At 34.1% G+C, this 24,756-nt stretch overlaps 1 protein-coding gene across 3 annotated transcripts in view; it reads left to right on the top strand.

Annotated features, from left to right (window-relative positions):
* Positions 1 to 24,756, top strand: part of LOC150108373 (cyclin-dependent kinase 17-like) — a 248,506-nt gene that overhangs the window by 110,352 nt on the left and 113,398 nt on the right. For 2 of the 3 annotated variants that reach the window (XM_090390723.1, XM_090390721.1), the window contains exons 2-3: positions 18,604 to 18,722; positions 18,823 to 18,945. In XM_090390723.1, the coding sequence (XP_090246849.1) occupies positions 18,604 to 18,722; positions 18,823 to 18,945 (242 nt within the window). The remainder of the gene's footprint in view (positions 1 to 18,603; positions 18,723 to 18,822; positions 18,946 to 24,756) is intronic. The other variant, XM_090390722.1, reaches the window with a different exon arrangement.

Below are 24,756 nucleotides of genomic sequence, written 5' to 3'. Positions count from 1 at the left end.
ATTTATTTTACAAATGATATTCTAAATAGCTAAACCGAAGAAGATTCTATCTTTTTCAATTTAGCTACTTGAATACAAATTCTACCCTACGGTTCTTTTTTATGAACTGGTCAATAACATCGTCATAAAAAGTTGGTTGTAACTTAATTTTCCCAAGCAACACGCACACTTGTAAAGGCTGACTGAAGCTCACTGGCTAGAGCTATTTTCACTGCGTATGGCCTGTATTTAAGACGACGTGAAGGGAGAGGAAATGGCTATGCGCGCGTATGAAATCACAGTGCTGCAGCGAGGACCTGGAAGGTCCTACAACCGAGCAAGCCAAGGTAGCTTTAACTAGACGAGCAAGCATCGGCCTTCGATACACAACGCGAAGCTCAATTATTGCCGCGCAAGCGTAAGACGTCTTCTGTCTACAAAAATAAAAGCCTAAATGGAATGCTTATAAATGCATGCATTTATTAACAAATAAATATTATTACTTTCTCAAGTAATGAGCTTGCGCAGCAAGCATGGAGAATTCGCCCCTGATGTACTATTTTTTAATAATTACCATTTATTGCTCTAAAGCATGTAATTTTATATTGAATTTTAATTTAAAAAGCAAAATGTGATGAAATTTGCATCTCCACAAAAATACGTTTTTATGTAGATAAAAAAAAAAATCTTTTGGATGTTAGGATGAATGCAGTGAGAATGAAGATTCACGTCGTCGGTCTTAAGGTCAAAGAAGCAGAACTTAAATACTTGGGCGTGTGATAGTTGGCAACGTGTTTTATCTACACGTTGCTACTTTCGCAGTTAAGGTCCGTGCCGTTGCTCGGAGAACTTCTCAAACTATTTGCTCTTTTTCAAAGTAGCAATTAAACAAACTACAAATCTATATCAGAAAATTTCCAATGAGTATCAGGTGGGTAACATGACCTCCAAATATGCCTCGTGATTATTATCTGAAAACGAAACTTTAAGCCCACATAACTTGAAGTAGCGTGTTCTTACTTGCAAGTATTACTTTTACAGGCATGTCCTATCGAGGAGGAGATCTACGTGCGACGTACTCCGCATAGAAGTCGCTCTTTATTTCACTAAAAGTTATAATGTGAAACAGTTTTGAAATTTCAAAATGTAAGAAAGAAAATAATCGGTCTTAGACGTTACCAAAGAACACAAGACCTGTAAACTTTGCCCAGACTCATAATTCTTTCAACAGAGCCATGTGGAACTAGTACCAATCACAAACCCACGCAGAGAACGTAGAATAAAATTGATATATTACGAACTGCTGAATCATCGCATTAATTACAACTCGTAATTAATTTAGATTTCAGGAGCAAACTTAAATACATAATGTACTTCAGAATTGTTAGTGATTATTGCTATTTGCAATTTATGCTTATTTATAATAGAAATTAATAGCCAGTTATGTGCCTTTTTTGTAGAAAGTATTAGAATATATCCTAAATATGAAACTAGTTGGAAAGTCCGTTAAAAACTGGCTAACATTTTTTTAATGCGCCTTGTTTTCTTATTGCGAGATTCCTGAGTTATCTATTTAATTTGTTTGACAATTTCAGTAGTAAAATGAGTTTTTCAATCTTTAATCGTTCAATAGACTGTTTCATTTTTCAAAAATGTAAAGAATAAGTCTTTAGAATCTATAGAAGTAAATAGAAGTCGTTATTTAAAAAAATAAAAAAAAAACTTCATACCGCTATGAATAAAGCTTACTTAAACTGCGACGAAATGTGAACCCAATAAACATGTATAGTATAAAATTAAAGAAACATTCCATAAGGAAAGTTTTAAGATCATCAATGTCATTAATCAGTAAGAATGCATAAAAAAAAAAAAGCGAAAACACAAAACTTTTCAGATGGCACCTAATCTAAATAGCATGATTCTTGGGGGAGAAGCTCGATCTCCAGTTCATTGAATTTTTCTCGAGTTTGAACTCTAGTGTAGTCTGGTGGAGAAGCAGCTACATTTCACCAGTCCGATAAATCTCACTCAGAAAAGCATGCACTCGCTTTAGATGTTAAGAATAGAAGTCAGCAGCATTGATGGTGCGGCTTTCTCAACCAGATCAAAGTGGGCTGTGCTAAAAGTACCTTCAAGATGTACAACATGACTTTATTCTAGGATCGAGTAAAGGCGGTTTAGTCAGTCTCATACAGAGGTGGAAGTGTTTCTCCTTCCGGAATATCTGGTTTTTCATCTTTCCTAAATGTAAACCGATCAGAGAACATGCGTAATTTACAGACCTGATGCGCCAAGTAACCAACCAATGACTGACCTCTTATCGCAATCAGAAGTGCTGCTTTTGATTGCGATCTACGTCAAAGTAAAATTTTTTTGACGAGATTTTTTGTGATGCCATTCATGAAGTTCGTTTGTAGTATATACTGAATTTAGCCGGACAGTATTCCGAATACGAGAGAGAATTGTATAAGGTTTACCACTTGGTTATAGTGTATTATACTTGACACAAAAAAGTATATTGTTTTAATTCTACCCAATCATAAGCATGAAGTAGCTTCACAACTAGTCTACTCGTATATAGAAGCTGCTGGCTTCGCATCAATTGCTCTAGTATCCCATCCCATGGGGGGCTCTGGCGCCTACGGCACCCAATCCCCCGAGTTCCGGGCTGGTAAGCCGGTTCTCCTTCAATTCTGATGACTCAAGACATGAGACAACAATATGTTTGTCTCATGAAGGCAAACACATTGTTGGACGTTTCAAAATAATGAAGAGACAAAAAACGTGACATAAAAACCTTTCAAATTTCGGCTTATATTTTTATATATATGGAATAGATATATATTCGACCTTTATTGAGATTTTATCAATGGGAGCCAAAACTTGGAAACTTCTTAGGTCTGGCAATCACTGAGGACACCCTCAATAAAGGTCGAAACCGTTCTGGATACTAAGGCAATTGATGTGAAGTCAACAGCTTCTATATCCAAATAGATTGGCCTTGAAGTTACTTCATGCTTATGCCTTACTTTGGTATCATAAAACAAAAATGTAATTTCTTGTCAAGTATAAAATACTGCGAGTACATTAGATTATATCGGCTTCAACAGTATTATGCACTTTTTCGGAATATAGTTGAGAGTGGCCGTTCTGAACAAAGCTTGGCTTTAAGAGCGATGTTGATGGCCTTGCATTTTTGAACCCACTTAATTTTTTTTTTTTTTTTTTTTTTTTACTAGTTCATATGTGTGCATAACGCAGTATGCAGGTTCTCTGGGCTGTTAAAATTTGGCGAGTGTCTATGCATCTGAAATTGTAAATCCCTTTACTTTATAAGTGTTAGTTTACGAAATATCTAATTAATTTCTGTTAGTAATTCTGCCGGGTTGCTTTATATCTAAGTGAATGGAGATGAAGCAGAACTAGATCGCAGGTGGAAAATTATAGGGACATACAATGTCAAATTGAAAATTTAATATTAAATAAAAATTAATGCGTTTTTGGCTCTTTCCGTTTCTCTCAGATATGTATGTGCCTAGTAATAAGTTATCTGATTTTCCCACTAATTGTTTCACAGAGTTGCTAATCTTCGTTCTCCTTTAGACAGCGGTGCCCAACCTTTCTGGACACGGGAACTTAAATGCAGGTGAATCATCTGGCAGTAAAATACATACTAAAACACTTAAATTCCTTAAACGTTTTAGTAATTGTAGTAACTGTTGAATTCTGCTGTTGTTACGATGCACATATTTCAGATTGCATATTTGTGGCATTGTTTCTTTCTCTCAAAAATATATATTGATGATAGTGTTCTAGCTAAATTTAAAAAAAAAAAAAAAATCCACTGGTGTCTTATACGCATGTGTAACACTCGTGATGTATAAGGTTTAAAACTGATTTCCTGAGGTATATATTTAGCTTTAGGATGTGCTGACATTTTACACCAGGGCCAAAATAGAATATTGGAGGAATATATTTAATCTGATTCCAAAAATCCACATCTTTACATTTTAGTTCACATAGATAGATAGACGTATATACTCTAAATAACAGCTTCTTGATGTTGTCACCCTGAAGTATTTATTTTTTGCAATGATTGTTGCTAATGAACACTAGATATTTTTGGATTTTTTTTTAAATAGAATAACTCGCATTGATTTAAGTCGTTATTTATTTGGCAGTTTTCTTGACATATTTTTCTTACCTTATTATATTTTTGGATAATTATTACTTTCTCTTCTGCCCCAAAACTTGTGCAGAAACATTCTGAACACACGAAAGGAAACAAAATATATCATACTAAACCCACGGCTTACGAAGTTTGTGTTTTATTTCCCGAGCCTTCTTAGTCTGCAGGTATCGCTTGTTAGAAAGATCGGGAACCTTTATAAGAACTTTACAGAACCTTTTTGAGACGTTTGCAATTGAATGTGAATTAGCCAATCTCATTCAAAAGTGGAGGTGTGTGCGTGTGTGTCGTACCGGAAACTTGCATTTTTCATTCTGTCAACAAGCAAACCGTCCTGAAGAATACACGCAATTAACAGACACCTCAGTCTGCTTGCTTCAGTTTGTAATTCCAAACAAGAGCTTTACTTTCCGCCGAGTTGCTGATAACAGAGTCAATGTGGGGGTGGAGAGGGAGGAATGTGGGGAAGAAGAATCCTACAATTTTTCCGCAACGGTTTTACATTACTGTCCTGCTTTAATATAACGACTTCATCCAAAATATGGTTTGGGATTTAAAACTTCATTTTATAACGGTTTTCATCAGTATTAACTAATGGTTGTAATTTTAAATAAAGTAAATGATCATAATGGTTCCCATAAAACTCACTTTTTTTTTTTTTTTAGAAACATAACTTTTTGACTAGCGACAGCGAATGATTGCTTCTTATATAACATGGGAAACTGGTTATTTTTGTTTACATACTTCGTCAATACACCTACAGATTTCATTTACGTATTATTAGTTTACAGAGTTGAAGTAAGGAATATCAGAACGTCATCTTATATTGTAAAAAAAGAAAAACACTTTTCATTGCATTATCAAATAAGGAGAATATTTCATGTATTATTATTACGTGTTTTATTTCCAGAGGAGACCACAAGGTCTAATAACATGAAAGGACCATTCTTGTTGACGATATTTTATTTCATAATTCACCGGAAATGGCGAATTTATGATGAAAGGAATTATATAAAAAAAAGGGGGGGGCATCAATCCATTTTGATGCTGCGCTTTCCTTCAATGCTCAGAGACGATCTCCTCGTGTTTGTCCTTTACTAGCCTGTGATGGTCCATCTGAAACAAAACAAACAAAACCACTTTAGAGATACGGGGGGGGGATGCGGAAATCAGATGTAAGCCATGTTCGCGTAAAATGAGATTCATATTGATTTTTTTCATTGTAAAAATAGAAAAGCAAGAGATGTATTTGTTTTCGCTTAGGCCTCTAGAATCCCTTAATCGGTTTGTAGAGCGGTTTGGAAACCCTTCTTAGAATCCGATTTGTTATTACTGAATGACCTAATCTTTTTTGCTTACGCAAAATTTGTTGGTGTCAGTTGCAGTCCATTCTTTGCATTATGACAACGCTATCCTTCTCTTTCTGCTTGTTTAGGTTCGTTGCCCTGTCTTCTGAATCGATGGTAACCATGACAACAAATGCAGAGATGATGGAAGCTGAGGTGGTGCTTCAAGAGATCATTGCTAGGTGCGAAGTGGACGAGTAAGGTTTACGGAAGGTTACATATTTCCAATGCTTCCGTCTCTTTGAACTTTACAGTTAACGAACTGCAAGTGAAACACGTTACACAAGCGATGTTTCTAAACGAAATTCTTTATCGTTTCCTGTCTAGAAAAAAAAAGTAGTCAAGTTTCACTGAGATACATATTGTATTCTTTCCTCTTTCCACAGCATAGTTTGTAATCACAAACGTGTGGTATGTGTTTGTTGTCCTACGGTACTGCTAAATCAAAGTACATAATTGTAATTTACTGCTGATGTAGTTGTTAATAATAGTCATTTGTTACTCTAGCTTCAATATTAAATCCAAGTTGCTGATATCATGTACGGTAGTTGTGTTTTATTTTGGCAGTCACATCCATGGAAAGTACTTAAAAAAAACTTCATTTTACAACGAAGTTTTTTATGTACAACGAAAGTGTTCTTGTTTGACATAAATAATTAGCCAGTGGTCAAATTATTTATGTCAAATTTAAGAAACCCCCCAAAATATATTCATTCTAACTAAGAGGTCCTTTAACGAATGAAAACATTTCTTTCGTTTCATATTTATTGAAGTGCTAAGTTAATAATATCTTCAAAGGATGAGTAACGAAGATTGGAGTTCTTTCTTCGATACATTTGATACTTAGGGTAACTTTCATACAGTATTACTGTCGTCTATATTTATGGAAAATTCACCTCGACTTCCATCCCTTTATTTAAAGGGCTGGATGAGTCCTAAACTTTGAGGCTAGCACAGAGAGAACAAAAATGATTACAACTTGTAATTGAGAAAAACTGCTATATGTGAAACAAGATAACGGCAGCTGTGGATGTATCCAGATAAGCAATAATCAGTTCAATGAGTTTGAAGTTGGACTAAGAATGGATAGTTACTGATTGCTCGAGTTTAAGCAATTTTTCGGGAAAACGGCGGAATTATGGATATAAACTCAGATGAAGGTACTAACGGAGTTATCAGCAGAAACTGAACATCTGTGCACTGAGGAGGGAGTAGGATTTTTATGAAGGTTTCATCGGAAACAGCCCAAAAAAGAGTGATGATATCAGCATAACGTTACTGCTCATGATTACACACATTGCTTATGTAAATCTGTGTCAAGGGAGTAATCACAAAGGATGATAGTCCGATTTTGCACCGAGATATGTTTAATTGCCTATAAATTGCAAGCTGCGGTTGATTCGTTGGAAGCAAACGGAGCAATCCGAGGATGGTGGGGGGGGGGGCTGAGGAAAGCAGTTTGAATTTTATTATTGTTATTATTTAATCGTAAAGAGAAGAAATAACAAACTCAGTAATGAGTTGATAAAAGGTGGTGGAGGTTCTTTAATCTTTTGACATATTCGAGTTCTTTCTTTCTGTATCAGTTTCATACGGAGGTGGACACATTTTCTTCCCGGAAACGTTCGTTTTAACTCTTGCAAAACTGACATACTGACTGGCAAACCCAGGCAGTCGAAAGAAATAATATACAGAAAAAATAAATAATTATATATATATTTTTTGTTATTCTTGGGTTATGGCCATTTGGTAAAGTTCTTTCTTTGATAGTTTCCAGTTCTTGTTTGAGCGATCATTCGGAGGATCAAATTTTGTGTGCTGTAGACGCTAAGGATTTTACAATATCGTACTTTTTTTTACTGCTGATCGTAATAATAATAATAGTCAGATGGATGGTGAGCAGATTTTACTGCTGATCGTAGTTGTTAATAATAGTCAGACGGATGGTGAGCAGATGTGCATTATGAATGTAGCATCCTGTAAAAGTTGGCTTTCGGCAGACAGAAGTAGAAAGTGATCCATCACGTTTCCGTTTGATATATACGTCTAGAGGAATTTCCTTTCTAGATATGTCGTTTCGAGATTTGGCCTCTAGAAACTGCAGCACTGTTTCGAGCAGTTTAGTGAAAATTCTCATGCATGCAACATTTCAAAATTTTCTCCATCTCTGATTTTCAATATATGTATGTATGACGTAGATTGGTTGGGAACCAGTTAAAGGTTCAACTGGCTCAGTGTTGAAGAAACACGCCTTAATTTTTTTGTAAAATGAACTATCGGATGTACATATTTCCGTTCTGATGGAATTCCATCACATTTTTATCACAGGTTTTCGAATCTAAAACGTCATCACTAACAACTGTTAGATTAGTTTAGGTAGGGAAATCTTGGCCAGCAAGATCTCCCTACCTAAATCCCTTAAACTCTTAGGGTCAATCACAGGGTGAATTACAACTATTATAATTAATATTCATTTCTTAAAATAATTGATTTGTTCATCCTTCGTAAATTCGTTTTATTTTTTCTACTATGCACAGAAGGAATACATGCCTGCGAAAGATTTGATGTAACATTTCTGCTCTTTTTCATTGGTGCCCCTTCCTCCGATTTCTTGTGAACAATTTTTAACGCTCACGAGGCGTTGGTTAGTTTATTTTCAGATAGGCGTCAATCGTAGTCATTCTTAATGTGTGCATAAGATTTTTCATGATATATTAAAAACATTTTTACATCAGTATTTGTCATTAATCTATCTCGACTTTAGATCTTCATATTCTTGATTGAATGTGATATTTATGCATGATTGGCATAGAACTCTGTAATTTGTCAAGGGATGCGTGATTTTGATTCATAAAATCATTTCTGTCCAAATTCTGATTCATTGTGCACCACCTTTGGTTTTTGCATCGCTAATTTGCTTTTCTATTGCATGTGAACGTGTAGAAAGCAGAATCCTTATCAAATACTGAAGTGTAAGGATGATAACTTCAAATCCATACCTGATTTCACAATTCAAAGCTACTTTAAACTTTTGATGATATCGAGCCTAGAAATTGCGCCGAAAAGGAATAGAATAAGGAAATTATAAATGACGTCAAGAAATTTATAAATAAATTCAAGGACGTGTTCAACTTTCAGCTAGCAATTGACTTCATAATGAGCTGTCTATGCAAGGCTACATCAAAGTGACGATTCGATTGAAAGTGACTGGAAAAGAAAAGCTTTGATATTGCTGTAATGATTTCTATAGATCATGCTTTCTATTTTATAAGATTCCATTCCATTACATTATACCGTGACCTTTAAAACGTTTGAGTCTTCATCTAACTGTATATTGGCCTTAAGGACGCATGACATACTTTCCATAATTTTACTCGCTCGTTTTAGCATTGCTTCTTAAGAAAAACGTAGGAATTCAAAGTAAGAGTTTTTCTTTTGGGATAAAATATGTATAAGCAAATGGCATTCTGAATCTGCATCGAAAGAAATTAGCGGGTTTGATTTAAAACGATACATTATGTCAGTGACTAATAGAAAAAAAAAAACTCTAGTTACTCAGCTTGCAGTAGGAATGTGTTACTTGATAATTTTATAAAAGAAGTAATTTTTATAGAATAAAAAAAAATCATATTAATTTTTAATGCATCTTATTTTCGATGGATTGAAGTTTATATCGAGGCCAGTATTCCGTATAATGATCATTAATATCCGAACTTTCTATTTGGAAGTGTTGTTCAGTCGAAGCACTAGTCGGATGAAATTAATATAGTGTTTTTAAAAAAATGCATAAGTTGTTGACAATGGTGCACAAAAGCCAGATGAGACTTGGTTTTAGTGTGGAGCAGCCCTTAAAGAAAAATAATCCCGAGTAGATTTTTTTTATATTGACATTGATTTACGTGATTTCATTGTGATACGTTCTTAGCATTTATTTTCCCTCTAAAATCCGAATCAAATATAAAACTGTTAGCGAAGTTCTGTGAACCAGTAACAATTACATCGAATTCTCAATTTGAGATGTCTCCATGCCTGAGAAATTGATTACTTTTTTGGAAGTTGAAACAGGAAAAGATTTTAAAGGCTAAAATACTTTTATTTTCTATAATGGTTTCTCTAATAATAATAATGTATATTTCTAAATCTGAATTATTTCTAAATATACTACCTCTGGTTTAAATTGGCGGTCGTCAGGGTTTTCTGTCTCCAGGATTCTCAATTTTGTGTGTCTGGCTCCCACCTACGAAATGTCGTAATCCTATAGTATATTACTACCGGGGGGGGGGATTACTTTCTTATTTATATTAATTTCATGTGTTTTTTGCATATATATATATATATATATATATCCGGTTTCCGGACTATATATATATATAGTCCGGAAACCCTACTAAACATGGAACTTCGTAATTCATCTCCCACCTAAAGACAAATCATAGACGATTGCTTGGATGACTTGGGTTTCAGATTTTGTGTAAGGGCTAGTCCTTAAACTACGTTATTACGCTTTTGGATATGGGAGTGGGGGAGGGGGATAAAATGTTTGTTACAGAAAACATTCTCTCGTTTTTCAAAATTCAAAAAAAAGGGGGGGGGGATATATTATAAAATTTACTGAATAAATACTTACATATAATTGATACGTTCAAATTTAGTAAAGATAAGAAACATGTAGTAGGTGTTTAGTTTCACCTGTACCGCTTAATATTCACGTTAATTCTCTGATGTCAAGCCATACTGATTCTCAAAGCCCATACGTAACAGAATTATAAAGAAATTATGGTACTTATTACCTAGAACTTAGAGTGACCACCGTAGGCATAATACACCAATAACAATGTTCCTGTAATAGAAGTTTCCATAACAGTGTTACTTGCCAAATGTATTTAAAACTTAATAAAGGCATTCAAATCACTCAGCTGTAAGCGTAATTTCTACCTCTAAAGGTGGATCAAACAAAGCAGGTTATTCCGCCCACTTTTTAGTTTTATATACCTAGTTATGAACGCTAAAACCTGTTGTGGAATGCGCAACCTCAGATTCAGTTAAACTTTTCCCTTTTTGGAAAGTTAGCAAACGAACTACTTTCCAGACATAAAACATCGCATTTCTCCATATAATCGAATTTCGTCATCAGGGTATCGAATTTTATTCGTGAAAATTAGTATTAATGGATAGATACTAGAAAAAGTTAAAGAATGCCGCATCTCGTATCCTTGTCCTTTAGGAAAAATCATGCACACCCAGGATTTTCTTGACCCTATTTGCTGAATGGATAGCGCATTCCCAACTATCAGGCTGTGGGTTCGAATCCCACTGGCCATGAATGCTTTCCTTTAGGTGGTCGATGTTTCATCGCGTAGTATGAGACACCACTTGCTTATCGTACACCTGAAGTGGTTAAAGAAAGCTCCATGTTTAGTCTCAGAGTTTTGAGTCCATCTGATCCGTACACTATCTATGGTACTTGTTAATAGAGAATTGGTGTGGAAAATGAATGCTTTGCTTCCCACATTTTGAAAACGCATATAGGAGCATTATTCAAATTAAGGGGATATTAAATCCCACATTGTTTTAAAACCGAATAAGAAACTCAAGGATTGGAATCAGAGAGTTTCAGAACTTTCTCCACCTTTGCAACGAGTTGCCTGAGATTGTACTACGTAACTAGGACTACTTACATTAGCTCACGCTAGGCCGCCGATACTTTTATAGTTTACCATATTCGGCATGAAACTCTCTGATTCCAATCTTTGAGTTTCTTATTCGGTTTTAAAACAATGTGGGATTTAATATCCCCTTAATTTGAATAATGTTTATATCGCCGAAATGAAGACTATTGGCTCTTTATATTTAAGTAGCATATAGGAGCTATCAAAAAGTTTAAAATGTAGTTTCGGTTTCGCTCAAATAAAAAACAAAGTGCGTGTATTTTTTTTTTTTTCATTTATATGCAGCTTGCTGCTTTCTCTCTCTCTCTTTCTTTCTCTTTAAATCTGATAGTAATATCAGATTTTTACTATGTATATCTAAATTAAATATATTTGGCTAATCTAATTTAACTCGTATATGGAATGTTTTGGCAGCGAGGAAAAAAATGCCGAGTTTCCGAGAGAGAAACAACTACTCCTGTATGAGATCAGCTAACCTACTTTCAATTCAAAAAATTCCACCTAAAGATCTCTTCGTCGAGACGAAAATTGATAGGTCTTTCCTATCCGAAGAGATAATGTCGCACCGTTCTTCCAACTGCGTTTCTTCCACTTATATCGTTTCGAAACGTCTCGTGTAATTTTGTTATTACAAATGGTCCGATTTAAGCCAAAACGCAAATGACTCGACAAATAGAGATTTTTTTTTCCAAATTTCATTATTAAGCAAGGTGGCCGAACGGATAGCGTTTCCGCTCTCCACCCTGGTCATAGATGTTTGTGACATAGAAGTCTTTAGACGATAATTTTCGTCGCTCGATGTGATACCATCAACCTACTTATTAGAAGCTTAAAGTGGCTTGAAAAGGTACCATGTTTGGTCCCTAGAGCCCGTCCGGATTGTTTAACCCTTAGGCCTAATATGGAACGTATACTGTTCTGTATAAACTGATCCTTTACATATTGTACATAGTACCATGTTGTGGGTAGCCAAGGGTATTACTCCCTTAGTACCGCAGACTGATAGCCTTTTGCAGGCAGGATTTTTTTTTTTTTTTAATAATAATAAACCACTTAATCGTTTTTCTTAATCATATCCCTGCAACTGGTTTGATTTAAACCAGAATTGAAATCTCAGAGATCCCCAATGTTAGGTTAATGAAATTCACTTCACTAGAATGGAGTTATTCTGTGCCTACTGATGGACTCATACACAGAACGAATTTAATAGTTACTTATGCACCTAAAACAGGTGCGAGTTAACCGGTCTTATACGGAAGTAGAAGGATTTTCCCTACCGAATAGGCCCAAGCTAACACTATTCTTACTCAATTTCCAGGAACAATCTTTCGTCCCCCCCCCGCATCTAGTCGGGTGCTGACATATTTCCTGTACACCAGTTCTTTAAAATCCTTTTAGTAACTTAAATCTTTCTATCTTGCCCCCCGCCTCTTATCTGCCTATCAACAACTAGCTTTTGCAAACTCCCAAACACTCGATATATCGTTATACTCGTAGGCACTGGTGTAGCTAGAGCTTTTGCCGCCCCTATAATTCACACCAAAAATACTACAAAAAGTCAAAACGACGTATAGGGAAATAAATTAAAACGCTGTGTTTATTTTTGAAGTAAAACTTTAATTTCAACATTCTAAAATGTTATTTTTCTTGCTTTTCTGTTAGCAAAATTGTCGATGACATTGGCGAAGTCTATTTCATGGTAATGTAGATAATTCTTAATCTATTTTATTTAGAAAAACTCCTCTCACAACTAGCAACACTTACAGCAATTGTGAGGAAAATTCGCAGTAGTATTACAATATTTGGAAATGAGTTATCGAGACTATTTTAGAATTAACTGCAAAAATTCAAAAAGGTTCAAAGTGCCGGCCGGGGCGGATCGTCCCCTCCCTAGCTATGCCTCTGTTCGTAGGTAGTATTCCACAAACCACTCGCCTCCTCTGGATCCCTTCCGTCTTTTCCTCATCCCGAAGAAACCCATGTGACCAGACCTCAGCATATAATTCTTGTATGATTTTTTTAAAAAATGTAATTTCTTTAATAATAATAATTCTGCGATGAGCATAAATTATTTTAAATAGTAGGTTTGCCATTAAATGTCAGTATGCATTTGGTAGTGATCTTAACGCCACATTCTTGGTTTATTAGTATTTATTTCTTCAGTTTATTATTATTAAGACATGATACCTCTAACGAGCTCCAAGGAATCATCGTTTTATTTACTTTTTACGAGTTGATTTGAATAGTTCATGCTCTCATGTTTTGACTGATCAAAATAAACAGTGACTCCGAATTTCGTAGTCCAGCACGGAAAAGCCAATAACTTGTCTGAGACACAGTCTTTTTTTTGAGATTTATGAAATGTAATATTAATTTTAGTACAAGAATATTTTCTGTGGGAAGACATCTGAAAAAAAAATCGGACATTGGAGTAAAACCGTTATTTATGATTTCTCTTACCTAATTAAAATTTTGAACGGAATAAACTTTAGCCATCAGCATAAATTTTTATCAAAGATCGTTTTAAAGTGCCAAATATTATTACGCCTCCACATAGATGGCAGACTGATTGGTAGATTCGTATTGTTCGGGAAGGCATGAAAATTTACGTTGAATTTTATTTAATTTTCCGTTGAATGTATTCTAATATTTTTATTTCTTACTACTTTTTTCTTTTTTAATTCGCCTTGTTAAAAAGACTGCTATTATACATTTTATAAGAAGCAGTATTTATTATTAAAATTTGTTAATATTCGGTCTAACGACAGCTGGCGGTTCCGCTGTTTCGCCTTTCTCACTCCTTTGTAGACCAGCGTACCGTCTTTCACGTAATTCTGCACCTCGTTTTTTTTTTTTTTTTCCCTGATTGCTTTTATATGCCAGTAGTGTATGAATGAGGAGGGAAACAGGGCCCAGGTTTTCACATGCCTACTCCATTTTGACAAAGATGACTCACAACTACAATGACTCACGACGTCGAGGCGGAGGATTTAAAATTAAATGTGAACAGAAGTTCAATTTTCAGCATCAGAGAAATTGGGGACGGGAGCATTCTCACAAGTAGTTTGACAAGTTCAATAGAGAACAGACGCTACTTCTTCCCCTCACCCCCAGATGAATCATACAGTTAGGCGCTTAAAAATGGCGAAGAAACTTAAAATACCTTTATGAATATGAGTTTACAGAAGTTAACTTTGGAATCGTTTATGAAAATTTACACAAGAATTTTATAATTTAATAAATTGTATAGATTATGGATCTAGCTAAGCAATTTGGTTCCACTGTTAGTATCAACCGAATATCGTTATATATCGCTTCCAAAGTTTAATTTTAAGAATTGTTTTACCCATTTAGCGATACATAGCCAGGATTTATACTGAACTGTAGCTACATATTTTTTAATTTAATCATATGCTGATCATATTACTTGATCGATCGATATTATTTAATTCATTTAAAAGTACTGCATAACTTGTTGATACACAAAATGAAGATAAAAGTCACTCATTTTTGTAAAAATTAGTGATTTTTACAAAAATTACTAATTTGCAATTACTAATTGACACAGTAAAAAATGTGAATCATTTAATTATATTTAAACTTGCCATATTTAAGAGAAAGATATGTGGCACTACCCAGTGCAAATTGATAATACCCATATATGTATACTGAGTCTTTGTAGCATAGTTGTATAGGCGAGCCCTTTTGTTGGAAAGATCTAGGTTTAAATCCTATGATGGAAAGAACCTTTATCAGGTCTTTTCAATCAAATGGTGAGTTAGCCAGTCTCATATGGAGGTAGAGGCTGCTTTCCTCCTGGAGGAGTTTCCAGATTTCTTTTCCTTTCTTCCTGGTGTTTTTGCCCCTGAGAATTGGCAAACCAGTCCTGTGAGCACACAGATCTACTGACATAAATACTTACCCTTATGGGATACAGCAGAGGAATGCTGTGCTGGCTGCACATTAATTCATTGCGATTCCAAATCAAGGGACTCTACCTATTCTAAGGGATGGATGGGTCGAAGAAGAATACCCATATTACTAGACAAGATCATATTTCTCTTTGTTGGTTGACATTTATTTGTAAATGTCAAGCAAAAACACATTACATCCATAGTTTCCTCAACCTCCCAGAAAGTCAGTATCCTTTTCTGTTGAAGATGTTACTTTTTGCCTGTTCAGCTACTAACTCTGTACAAATCCCAAATTGGCCTAACTTTAGAATATTGGTCTTGCATTTGGAAATGAGTACCAAAAACTGCTCTAAAAATTCTTGGCACCAAAACAGGACATTTTTGTTGATCACTCTTCCCTCTTTCACTGACTCACTTCAACTACCTCACAGATCTGTTTCTGTCTCATATATTTTCATGGGTGTTCCACTGAAATACATCCATCATTCTATTCTTTTTTGTTTCTCCCCTGTGAAGCACATAATGGATCTTCTTGGTGGATCTTGGAACTTTCAAGTTTCGACATGAGTAAGCCATTGCTTACCAACATCCATTTATGCTGCAACTGAAAACCTACTGAACCTGCTTTTCTTTTAGTTTCATTCCTTCTGCCTCTGTTTTCTGGAGTAGTCTTCTTATGAAGTGTCATCTAATGACTGACCTCTTCCTCCTGTTAAAAAAAGATTGTTTTTTATTCTCTCTCTCTCTCTCTCTCAACTCCTGGTTACACATGACACTATGCTATAGGTTCTGCATCTTTTAATGTGTTCCCATACATTATTAATGTGGGTTGATGTGAAAAAAAGTAAAAGAACAAAGAAAAAATGATAGACCTCCATGATGGATCTTAGAACCCCATTGAGGTACTAGATTAATAATAATAATAATAATTTATTTTGGGGAATTCAACTCACAAAGGCTGCAAACCTATTGTACATTTAGTGCTGTGGTATGCTAAGATGGGATGATGAGGATAATGATTTATGGTTTTTTTTAATGGTGCAAGGACAACAAAGGTCATACTGCTCAATATCAAAAGTTATAGCTGTGCCACACCATAGGACATTCACAAACATCTATGCCCACAGCAGGATTCAAGTTCATGACGTGTTGTTGGTTGAAGAGTAGGTACACTAACCACTCGGCCAATCAGGCCACCGGTAGGCTAAGAGTTATGTATAGTTCAGCTGCATAATTGTGTAGTGAGTTCTAATCATTATGCATTACTGTGTACTCCAGATGTGTATCCACACACACACACACACACACACACACACAGTCATTAGATTGTGACTGCTGTGGTATTTGATGTATTTAAAAAATAGTATTTACATTTATTCACTTTTTGATTTTTTTTTTTTTTTTTTCTTTGCTTGTTGGAGAAGGGTTGCTGCTATATATTTGAAAAACAATTATATCTGTGTTAAGTATGCTATTAAATAAAAATTGTAAAATATTTTTTTTTTAGGCCTTGGATATTTTATAAAATTGATACACAACTAGCATTTTCAGTTTGAGTAATGTATTCCATTGTTCACATGTAAAAGCATATTAAATATTTGAAATTAATTGCAAACACATCATTTTTTCAAGAATTCAAATAGCTGTATTCCAGTGAATTTTGCTGTAAAAAAAACTTTTTTTGGGGTGGGGAGAAAGGGTTATCAGACAGTATTAGTGACTTCTCAGACATTAGAGCATTTAACTTAGAAATCACTCTTATTTCACATCGGTTGTAGTATTTAAAATAAATGTAATTCTAAATAGATATTAGAACATATTGTACTGGTGTGTATAATATTGAATATAAACTAGTCACAGTAAAGATAATCTGTAACTTTGGGCTTTGTATAGTGTTCTGCATGCAATCAGGACCGTACTTGCACTTTTCAGGGCCCGAGGTGCTAGAGTGCTCCAGTGGGCCCTGTACAAAATGAATAACGACAAATAAAAACAATCAATATATACAGAAAACTTTTATTACATTTATTAAAAAAAACTTATGCTAAGTAAAGACAATTCATATCAAACAGAAATATTAAACTATTGCTAAGTAAAAACACTACAAATGTTTTTTCCTAACTTCTCTTTTGCAAATGTATCAATAATATCATCATAATTCAAATTATTCACATTTTCAATAAATAATAGTGATAAATTTGACCTTTTATTCTGATGCAAAGAGTTTCGTAAATCATTTTTCATCCTTTTAAGAACAGAAAATAAACATTCTCCACTGACATTACTAATGGATATTGTTAGAAAAATTTTCAGTATTCTTTCCACATTAGAAAATGTTGATCTGAGTCCATTATTTATCAGATTGTACATATCTACTACATTATAAATATTTTCTTCTTTTATATATTCCAGAAACTGAATGACTTCATCTTTAAATTTATATAGTTTTTTCTTTAAATTTTTCTAAAATCTCGATATCCAGTCATCTAGAAAAATATGGGGGTTATTTTCTGGCTCAAATCCTAGACTCTTAGTTTTAAGGAGATTTACAGTACATGAGGATAATATAAATTCTAAAAATGATATATATATAACATCAATTAAAACCATAAACAGGGCAAAACATAATTCCTTAAACATTTAAAGAAAGATATTATCAAATAATAATAAATTACACGATAACCACAGTAATTAACTTTAATGAAATGAAAGTACAGATATTTCGTACTGAAAATAACAGTACATCATCAGTGTGTAGAAAGAAACAAGCAATCAAAGGAACCAGATTACAAATTACGTACATACAGCAGTCGGTAGTTTACCAATTAAAAAGTTGTCGCATGCTAGAAATTAGTATTAATAAATAATATTATTAAAAAACTATTTTTGATGGGTTATATAAGATAAGAATCTCCCAAACTTTTTTTTTGGGGGGGGGGAGAGAGAGAGAGATGATCGTTCTGATTCAGATTTGGCCGATGTAAAAGGGCTTCGCAACTTTCTTTGAAAAGGTGTTCATATTTAAACCTGCATCTATGAAGAAGATGAGCTTTATCCCACTGGATATTGTGTTTAGTGTCAATACTATGTTGTGCAAGACCAGACTTTTGAGGTTTCATGTATTCGATATAATACCGAATTCTTTTTTCTACAGAACGGCCTGTTTGTCCAAAGTATGTTAGGTTACATTTAAATTACAGTTAGATTACATGTATATGAGCAAAAGTGGAAACTGATTCGGCTAGTAGAGAATACTATTAATGTTGACATGTATATCATATTGATTAAATGGTACCTCAAAACTGAGTGGTTGGTAAGTATAAATTTTTATTGGAGTTTCTGATTCGGTTGATTAATATGAAATTTTTATAACCGAGCTGTATTCAGGTTTTTAGTGATTAATTATGCACTTCAATTAATTAACAAAAATGTTTTTTTAAGATAAAAAAACATTTTTACTTTATGCCAATTATATTGTTGATTATTTTTCTGTCTAATTTCATTAGGTGTTGTTCACGAGCATCCAAGAATTGGTTCAGATGGAGAAAGTGAGGAAGCTTCTGGAGCATCAGATGAAGTTGCATCGCCTGTTAAACTCCGCTCAAAAAGCAGACGGATTAGTCAGGTATTAGTTTATTGTTGATCTGTAATTTTTTCCTTTTTTTCCCCCCATTATGCTATATTCTTGTTCTGTTTATTACAAGTATTATGTTTATTTCCCATAGCAGGATATCAGCAAGAGGTTATCTCTTCCTGCTGACCTTCATCTTCCAGAAGATTTCGTTGGAAAGCAGTCTAATTTTTCATTTGAAGGTCCTATTAGCCGAACAGTCCGAAGGCAATCACTTGTGAGTTTGACATTTTTTATGTTCTGTTAACTATCATTCTGAGTGCCACCTTATATCAGAGTTGGCCAATCTTTTCTTTTGTTGTGCCAATTAATGGACAAGAATTATTTGCGTGCCATTTGACAGGGACCTTCCCTTTGTAATATTACAATAATTATGAAGAATAACTTAAGTTCATTAAATTTATCTAGAGTGATTGGATTTTTCATATTTTTATTGTTAAAGAAATTAGTCTTTATTTTAAAAATTTGTTACATGATTATATCATTGATCTTAATATATTCTTTAATTTTAAGCATTTCACATTTTTTTATTGCCATTGAGTTTTCAGTGAATTTTTAAATCCTGTTCTTCAAACAAGAAAGATTAATAATAATTTAATATCTTACTTTGATGGCTGTTCTTACTGTGTAATGTGTTAATTGTCTGCATCTAGAGATGCTCAACATTCAGAAGTTTTTGGTTTCTGCTTAATTGTTGATATACAGTCAAGCAATACAAGAAATTTGAAAATTATTTCCAAAGCATTTATTAAAGTTACCGAGAAAGCCAAAAATTAAATTTTCAGTTATTTTAAATCAGATTCATAATTGAATAAGGGAATCATGTATCCTAAAGATTGTGGTTATCATTGATCTATAATGATACATTAGTGCCATTGTTCTGTAGTATATTGGAATTGTAGACAGATAATCTGGAAGTTTTTCTGTAGAGACTAAGCATGATACCCTTTCAATAAACAAAGCATTAGTCTTGCACTGGTGCAAGACTAATGCTTGCACCAGTGCAAGCCTACCACCACAGCTAGTATTTTTTGTCTATATATGAAAGCTGGTGCAGGTAACATGTGGCCTCCCTTGATAAGTCTAACTCCCTGGAGATCTCTCTTAATAATAATAATATATGTATATATATATATATATACAAGACCAAACATGGAACTTTTTCAAGCCACTTCAGGCTTTCAGTAAGCAGGCCAATGGTTTCATGCTGAGCAATGTAATTCATCTCCCACCCAAGATGGAAGAGTGTCTTATTTATTTATCCAGCTAATGTAGTGTTTTGACTAATTTCTCTCTTATTCCTTATAAATGTATTCAGTTGACTTCCTATCATACCAGCTTTGTTGATTCTGTTGTCTATTTCCATGTTTAATTTACCATCTTTGCTAAAAATTGTGCCTAGGTAGCCGAAATGTTTCACTTGATCTATAGGTTCTCCATTCACAATGCAGCTGATATTTTCAAAGTTTCTGCCTATTTTCATTGTCTTGGGTCTTGTTATGCTGATTTTCTTACCAAATTTATTACAACAGTTATTCAATTTAGTCATGGAATCTTGCAGACTTGTACTGGATTTATTTAAAAGTATAAAATCATCTGCATAAAGTACAGAGCTGAGATTAACATCTTCAATTTTGATATCTTGTTTAATACTATGATTATTTGTGACACCTCCAAGGAGTCCGAAGACTCATCGTGGGAGGACACCTACTGTACACTCTCCATCTCCACTACTACACAGAACCTCTACTACCAATCACCTACATCAACGTCATCTACTGCCCACAACCACTACCACCACAGCTAGTATTTTTTGTCTATAAATTGCATGTGTTCTAACAGTAATATAACAAAGATCCGCATTTTGAATAGCTTTTCTCTTGGCACCTTGCTATATGTCTTTTCCAAATCTACAAAACCTAAATGCAGATCTTTGTTATATTCCCATGATTTCTCAACTATTTGTCATAAAGTTAAAAACTGATCCTGACAGCCTCTATTTGGCCTGAATTCAGCTTGTCCTTCTTCACCAAGCTTTCCTTCCACAATCCTTCTCAACTGTTTCTCAAGTATACTTGCATAAATCTTACCAGGAACGTTCAGTACGGAAATATCTCTAATTCTCACATTCAGTTTTATTTCTCTTTTTATGTATGGGTATTATGAGGGCTCTACTCCAATTATCTGGAGTCCCTCTGTCCAGGCCTTTTGAACTATTCAATGCAGCCACTGTAAGATTTTTATACCTCCATGCTTGAGCATTTCTGGTTGAATATTATCTACTCCAGTTGCCTTTCCACATTTCAGTCTTTTAATGGCTTTTTCTACTTCAAGTATGGATATATATTCCTGAGTCATTCACTCATTCTTGTGTATATTCTAAATTGCAATGAAACAATCAGTGTCACTGATTGTTTCATTTAACAATTTTTTGAAGTAATTACTCCATACATCAAGGATATCTTTCTTTCTTAATCTTTCCCTCTTTTACATTTTCGGTGTCAAGGGTTTCTATTCCTTATAACTGCAACCGTTATACTAGGATAAGGTGGTTGGCCCTATGCCTACCAGTGTATCCTATGTCTGTAGAAGTTATGTTTTCAAGGCTGGTTTGCCTGTTTTCTGGAGAAAAAATCAACCCTGCAGTCTAAGTCCAAGACTCGGCTAACTTGGCTCTGTCTGAGAAAGATCCTAAGCTCCTCACATCAACGACGGGAATCGAACCCAGGACACTTCTTTCCCAGGCATATGTTTGTGAAGCGTATAGCCACTCGGCTAACTTGTGTCGGACTTCTCTCCAGTTTTCATGTCACCTTTATCATCACTAATTCCTTTTATAGCACTCTATCCTCCATTTCTGAGCTTTTTCAACAGTCTCCAGAATATTTTGCCACCTTCTTGATATTTATTTTCTATGTCCTTACCAAAGTCTTCCCATGACTTTTGTTTAGCTACTTTTATACAGTTTTTAGCTTTCTTACATTTCTCTCTGTATTCTCTAAGAGCACAAGCTGACTTATTTGCCAGGAACTTTCGATATCCTTTCTTCTTTTCCTTCACTGCCTCTTTAATGTCCATTGTCCACCACGGAGTTCTGATTTTTCTATCCTTGCAGACAACGTGACCATATGCCTCTCTGCCTGAGCCAATTTTTTTTTTTTTTATGGCCTGCCATTGAGTCTCCAAGATTTGGTTCCTGTTCTCAAACTCTTTCATTTTTTCTTGAATAATGTTTGTGCTTAGTCTACAGTTCACATCTGAGAGCTGCTCAACTTTTATTCACTTCAAAACTTTCTTACATGCTCTTCTTTTCAATAGGAAATTTATTTTCAACTTTCGATTATTCTTTTTTGTTGCTATCTCATGAAAGATAGCACGAAAAAAGAATATTATAGTATGCAAGGGGGAGGGGAAACAGCATGTAGTATGAAGAAATTGAATTTCTGGAATTAAGTGATAGTTACCTTAGAGGGCACTTGGTGGAGAGAATATAAGGAACAATTTGTATTTTGTCATGTGATCAGAGGAGCTCATTTTGAATGAGATGTCATCTCTACTCACATTTGGAGAGAGAGAGAGAGAGAGAGAGAGAGAGAGAGAGAGAGAGAGAGTGATAATAGGATCTTTAATTGTGAATGATGTCACTCAATTCAAACAGAGAGAGAGATTGCGACTCACACCTTGTATCAAAACACACAACCATGAGACTAGTTCACAGTTTCAGTGCCTTATATTTATGATCGTATTCTACTGACTCTTCTTTAAAGAATTTAGCAGAATATGAACAGAAATCAGGGAACTTTATTACATGGCATTTTGAATTTTATTAGCTGGTCATGTAGCATAGCAAGTCTAAATTATTATAGTATCAACCCCCTATAAGCTAATTGAACAATAACATATACATATAAGTATCATATTATATTTATAGATCTTAACTCCAAATTATTACAGTTTCCAAAAACTTAACACAACTCAATGAAAAAAATAACAGTTTTTTGTATGTTTTAAATATAAGAAAAACTAGATGATGACTTGTCTAGTTTTTCTTATATTTATTACACTGAGAATTATGTAGGATAAAAGATGGAAGTTGTTAGTTGAATATTAATAGCTTATTTTAGATGTTTAGTAGGTCTAATAAGTGATACAAAAAATTTTGCTTTGAGTGCTTGAAAAGTCAAAAACTCAAAAAAGTTTCATAAATTTTTATTTTATTTTATTTATTTATTTATTGAATAGAGAGAGGAAATAGTTTTCAGTTTCTTTTTCTTCTTAAAAAGAAAGATATCAAAATATGTCAAAAAGGGAAATTGTAATAGATAATGCAGTATTGTATTATTCTTTACTGTTTTTAAGAAATGTTAACAGACAGCTATTGCATATAACTTCTCAAGGAAGTTTTAGTAATACAAACTGTAAATATTTTCTTCCTTTAATAAGTGATACAAAAAATTTTGCTTTGAGTGCTTGAAAAGTCAAAAACTCAAAAAAGTTTCATAAATTTTTATTTTATTTTATTTATTTATTTATTGAATAGAGAGAGGGAATAGTTTTCAGTTTCTTTTTCTTCTTAAAAAGAAAGATATTAAAATATGTCAAAAAGGGAAATTGTAATAGATAATGCAGTATTGTATTATTCTTTACTGTTTTTAAGAAATGTTAACAGACAGCTATTGCATATAACTTCTCAAGGAAGTTTTAGTAATACAAACTGTAAATATTTTCTTCCTTTGTTCCAAAGTTATAGCATACTGAAATAGTTTATTTGAATTTTTTTATGTGACTCACTTACAAAAATCCAAAAAAAAAGTAAAACTAATAAAAATAGAATTGAATAGAATAGGTTGAAAGTGTATTTTTCACTTGGTTAGACTATAATAAATTTAGTTTAATCCTTTATCCAAGTGTGAGCAAACAAAGTTTGCGGCTGAAAGTATCTTCAGGACTGGAGTAAGGTGGTACAACACCGGGCAACTCGTTGCAAAGGTGGAGCAAGATAACATCACTCCTATCTCAGTATCTTCCATAATGCAAAACACATCTCCTTGCGGATATGTATAATGTTATGCATTAAGGGAAGGGCCACTACCCAGACTAGTTTCGACCTTTATTGAGGTCTTTTCAGTGGGAGCCAGGCCCAAGTGGAGATACCAGGCAGAAGCATTAGCAAGTTCATCTCTACCTATAGGAGTTGCCAAACAGTGTGCCACCTTTTTATTAAATTACTCTGGATTTAGAGAAAGATGTTGAAAGTTTATTTTTCACTTGGTTAGACTATAATAAATTTAGTTTAATCCTTTATCCAAGTGTGAGCAAACAAAGTTTGCGCCTGAAAGTATCTTCAGGACTGGGGTAAGGTGGTACAACACCGGGAAACTCGTTGCAAAGGTGGAGCAAGCTAAATAGAATAGGTTATTGCACCTATAGTTTAATGCATATATATATATATATATGTAGAAAGTTTTTTATCTTAGGTATAATATATGTTAAAGATGCCAAGCTATTTTAAACCTGGTTTTACTCCATTTCCCAAGTAAGTGAACAGACAAATAAGTTAAGTTTGCCCCTGCACGTATTGCAAGTCTAGTTGACCCGCAAAGTAGTGCAAGTCTAGGCAACTCGTGGTAAAAATGGAATAAGCTCTGATCACTATTCTTAATATTTACCCTCAATGCAAAGCCCATCTCCTTGAGGAGATGTATGATGCTATGCATTAAAGGTTAGGGGCCACTACCCAGACCGGTTTCGACCTTTATTGAGGTCTCATCAGTGGGAGCCAGGCTTAGAAATACCAAGGTTAAGTATAAGTATTTTACCAAAACAAGTTACCAAAAGGTGCTTTGACCTTATTAAATAAAAATCTCAGGATGAGAGATAGATGTAGAAAGTTTTTTACCATGGGTATAATATATGTGCAAACTTGACTTATTTGTCTGTTTGCTTACTTGGAAAATGGAGTAAAACCAGGTTTAAAATAGCTTGGCATCTTTAACATATATTATACCCAAGGTAAAAAAACTTTCTA

This window comes from Typopeltis vanoorti, chromosome 3 (assembly GCF_054136105.1).
Source record: "Typopeltis vanoorti isolate ZY-2024b chromosome 3, IOZ_Tvanoo_1.0, whole genome shotgun sequence".
NCBI classification, from domain to species: domain Eukaryota; kingdom Metazoa; phylum Arthropoda; class Arachnida; order Uropygi; family Thelyphonidae; genus Typopeltis; species Typopeltis vanoorti.
Note: the sequence above shows the minus strand (reverse complement) of the source record. Positions and strands in the feature narration are given on the sequence as shown.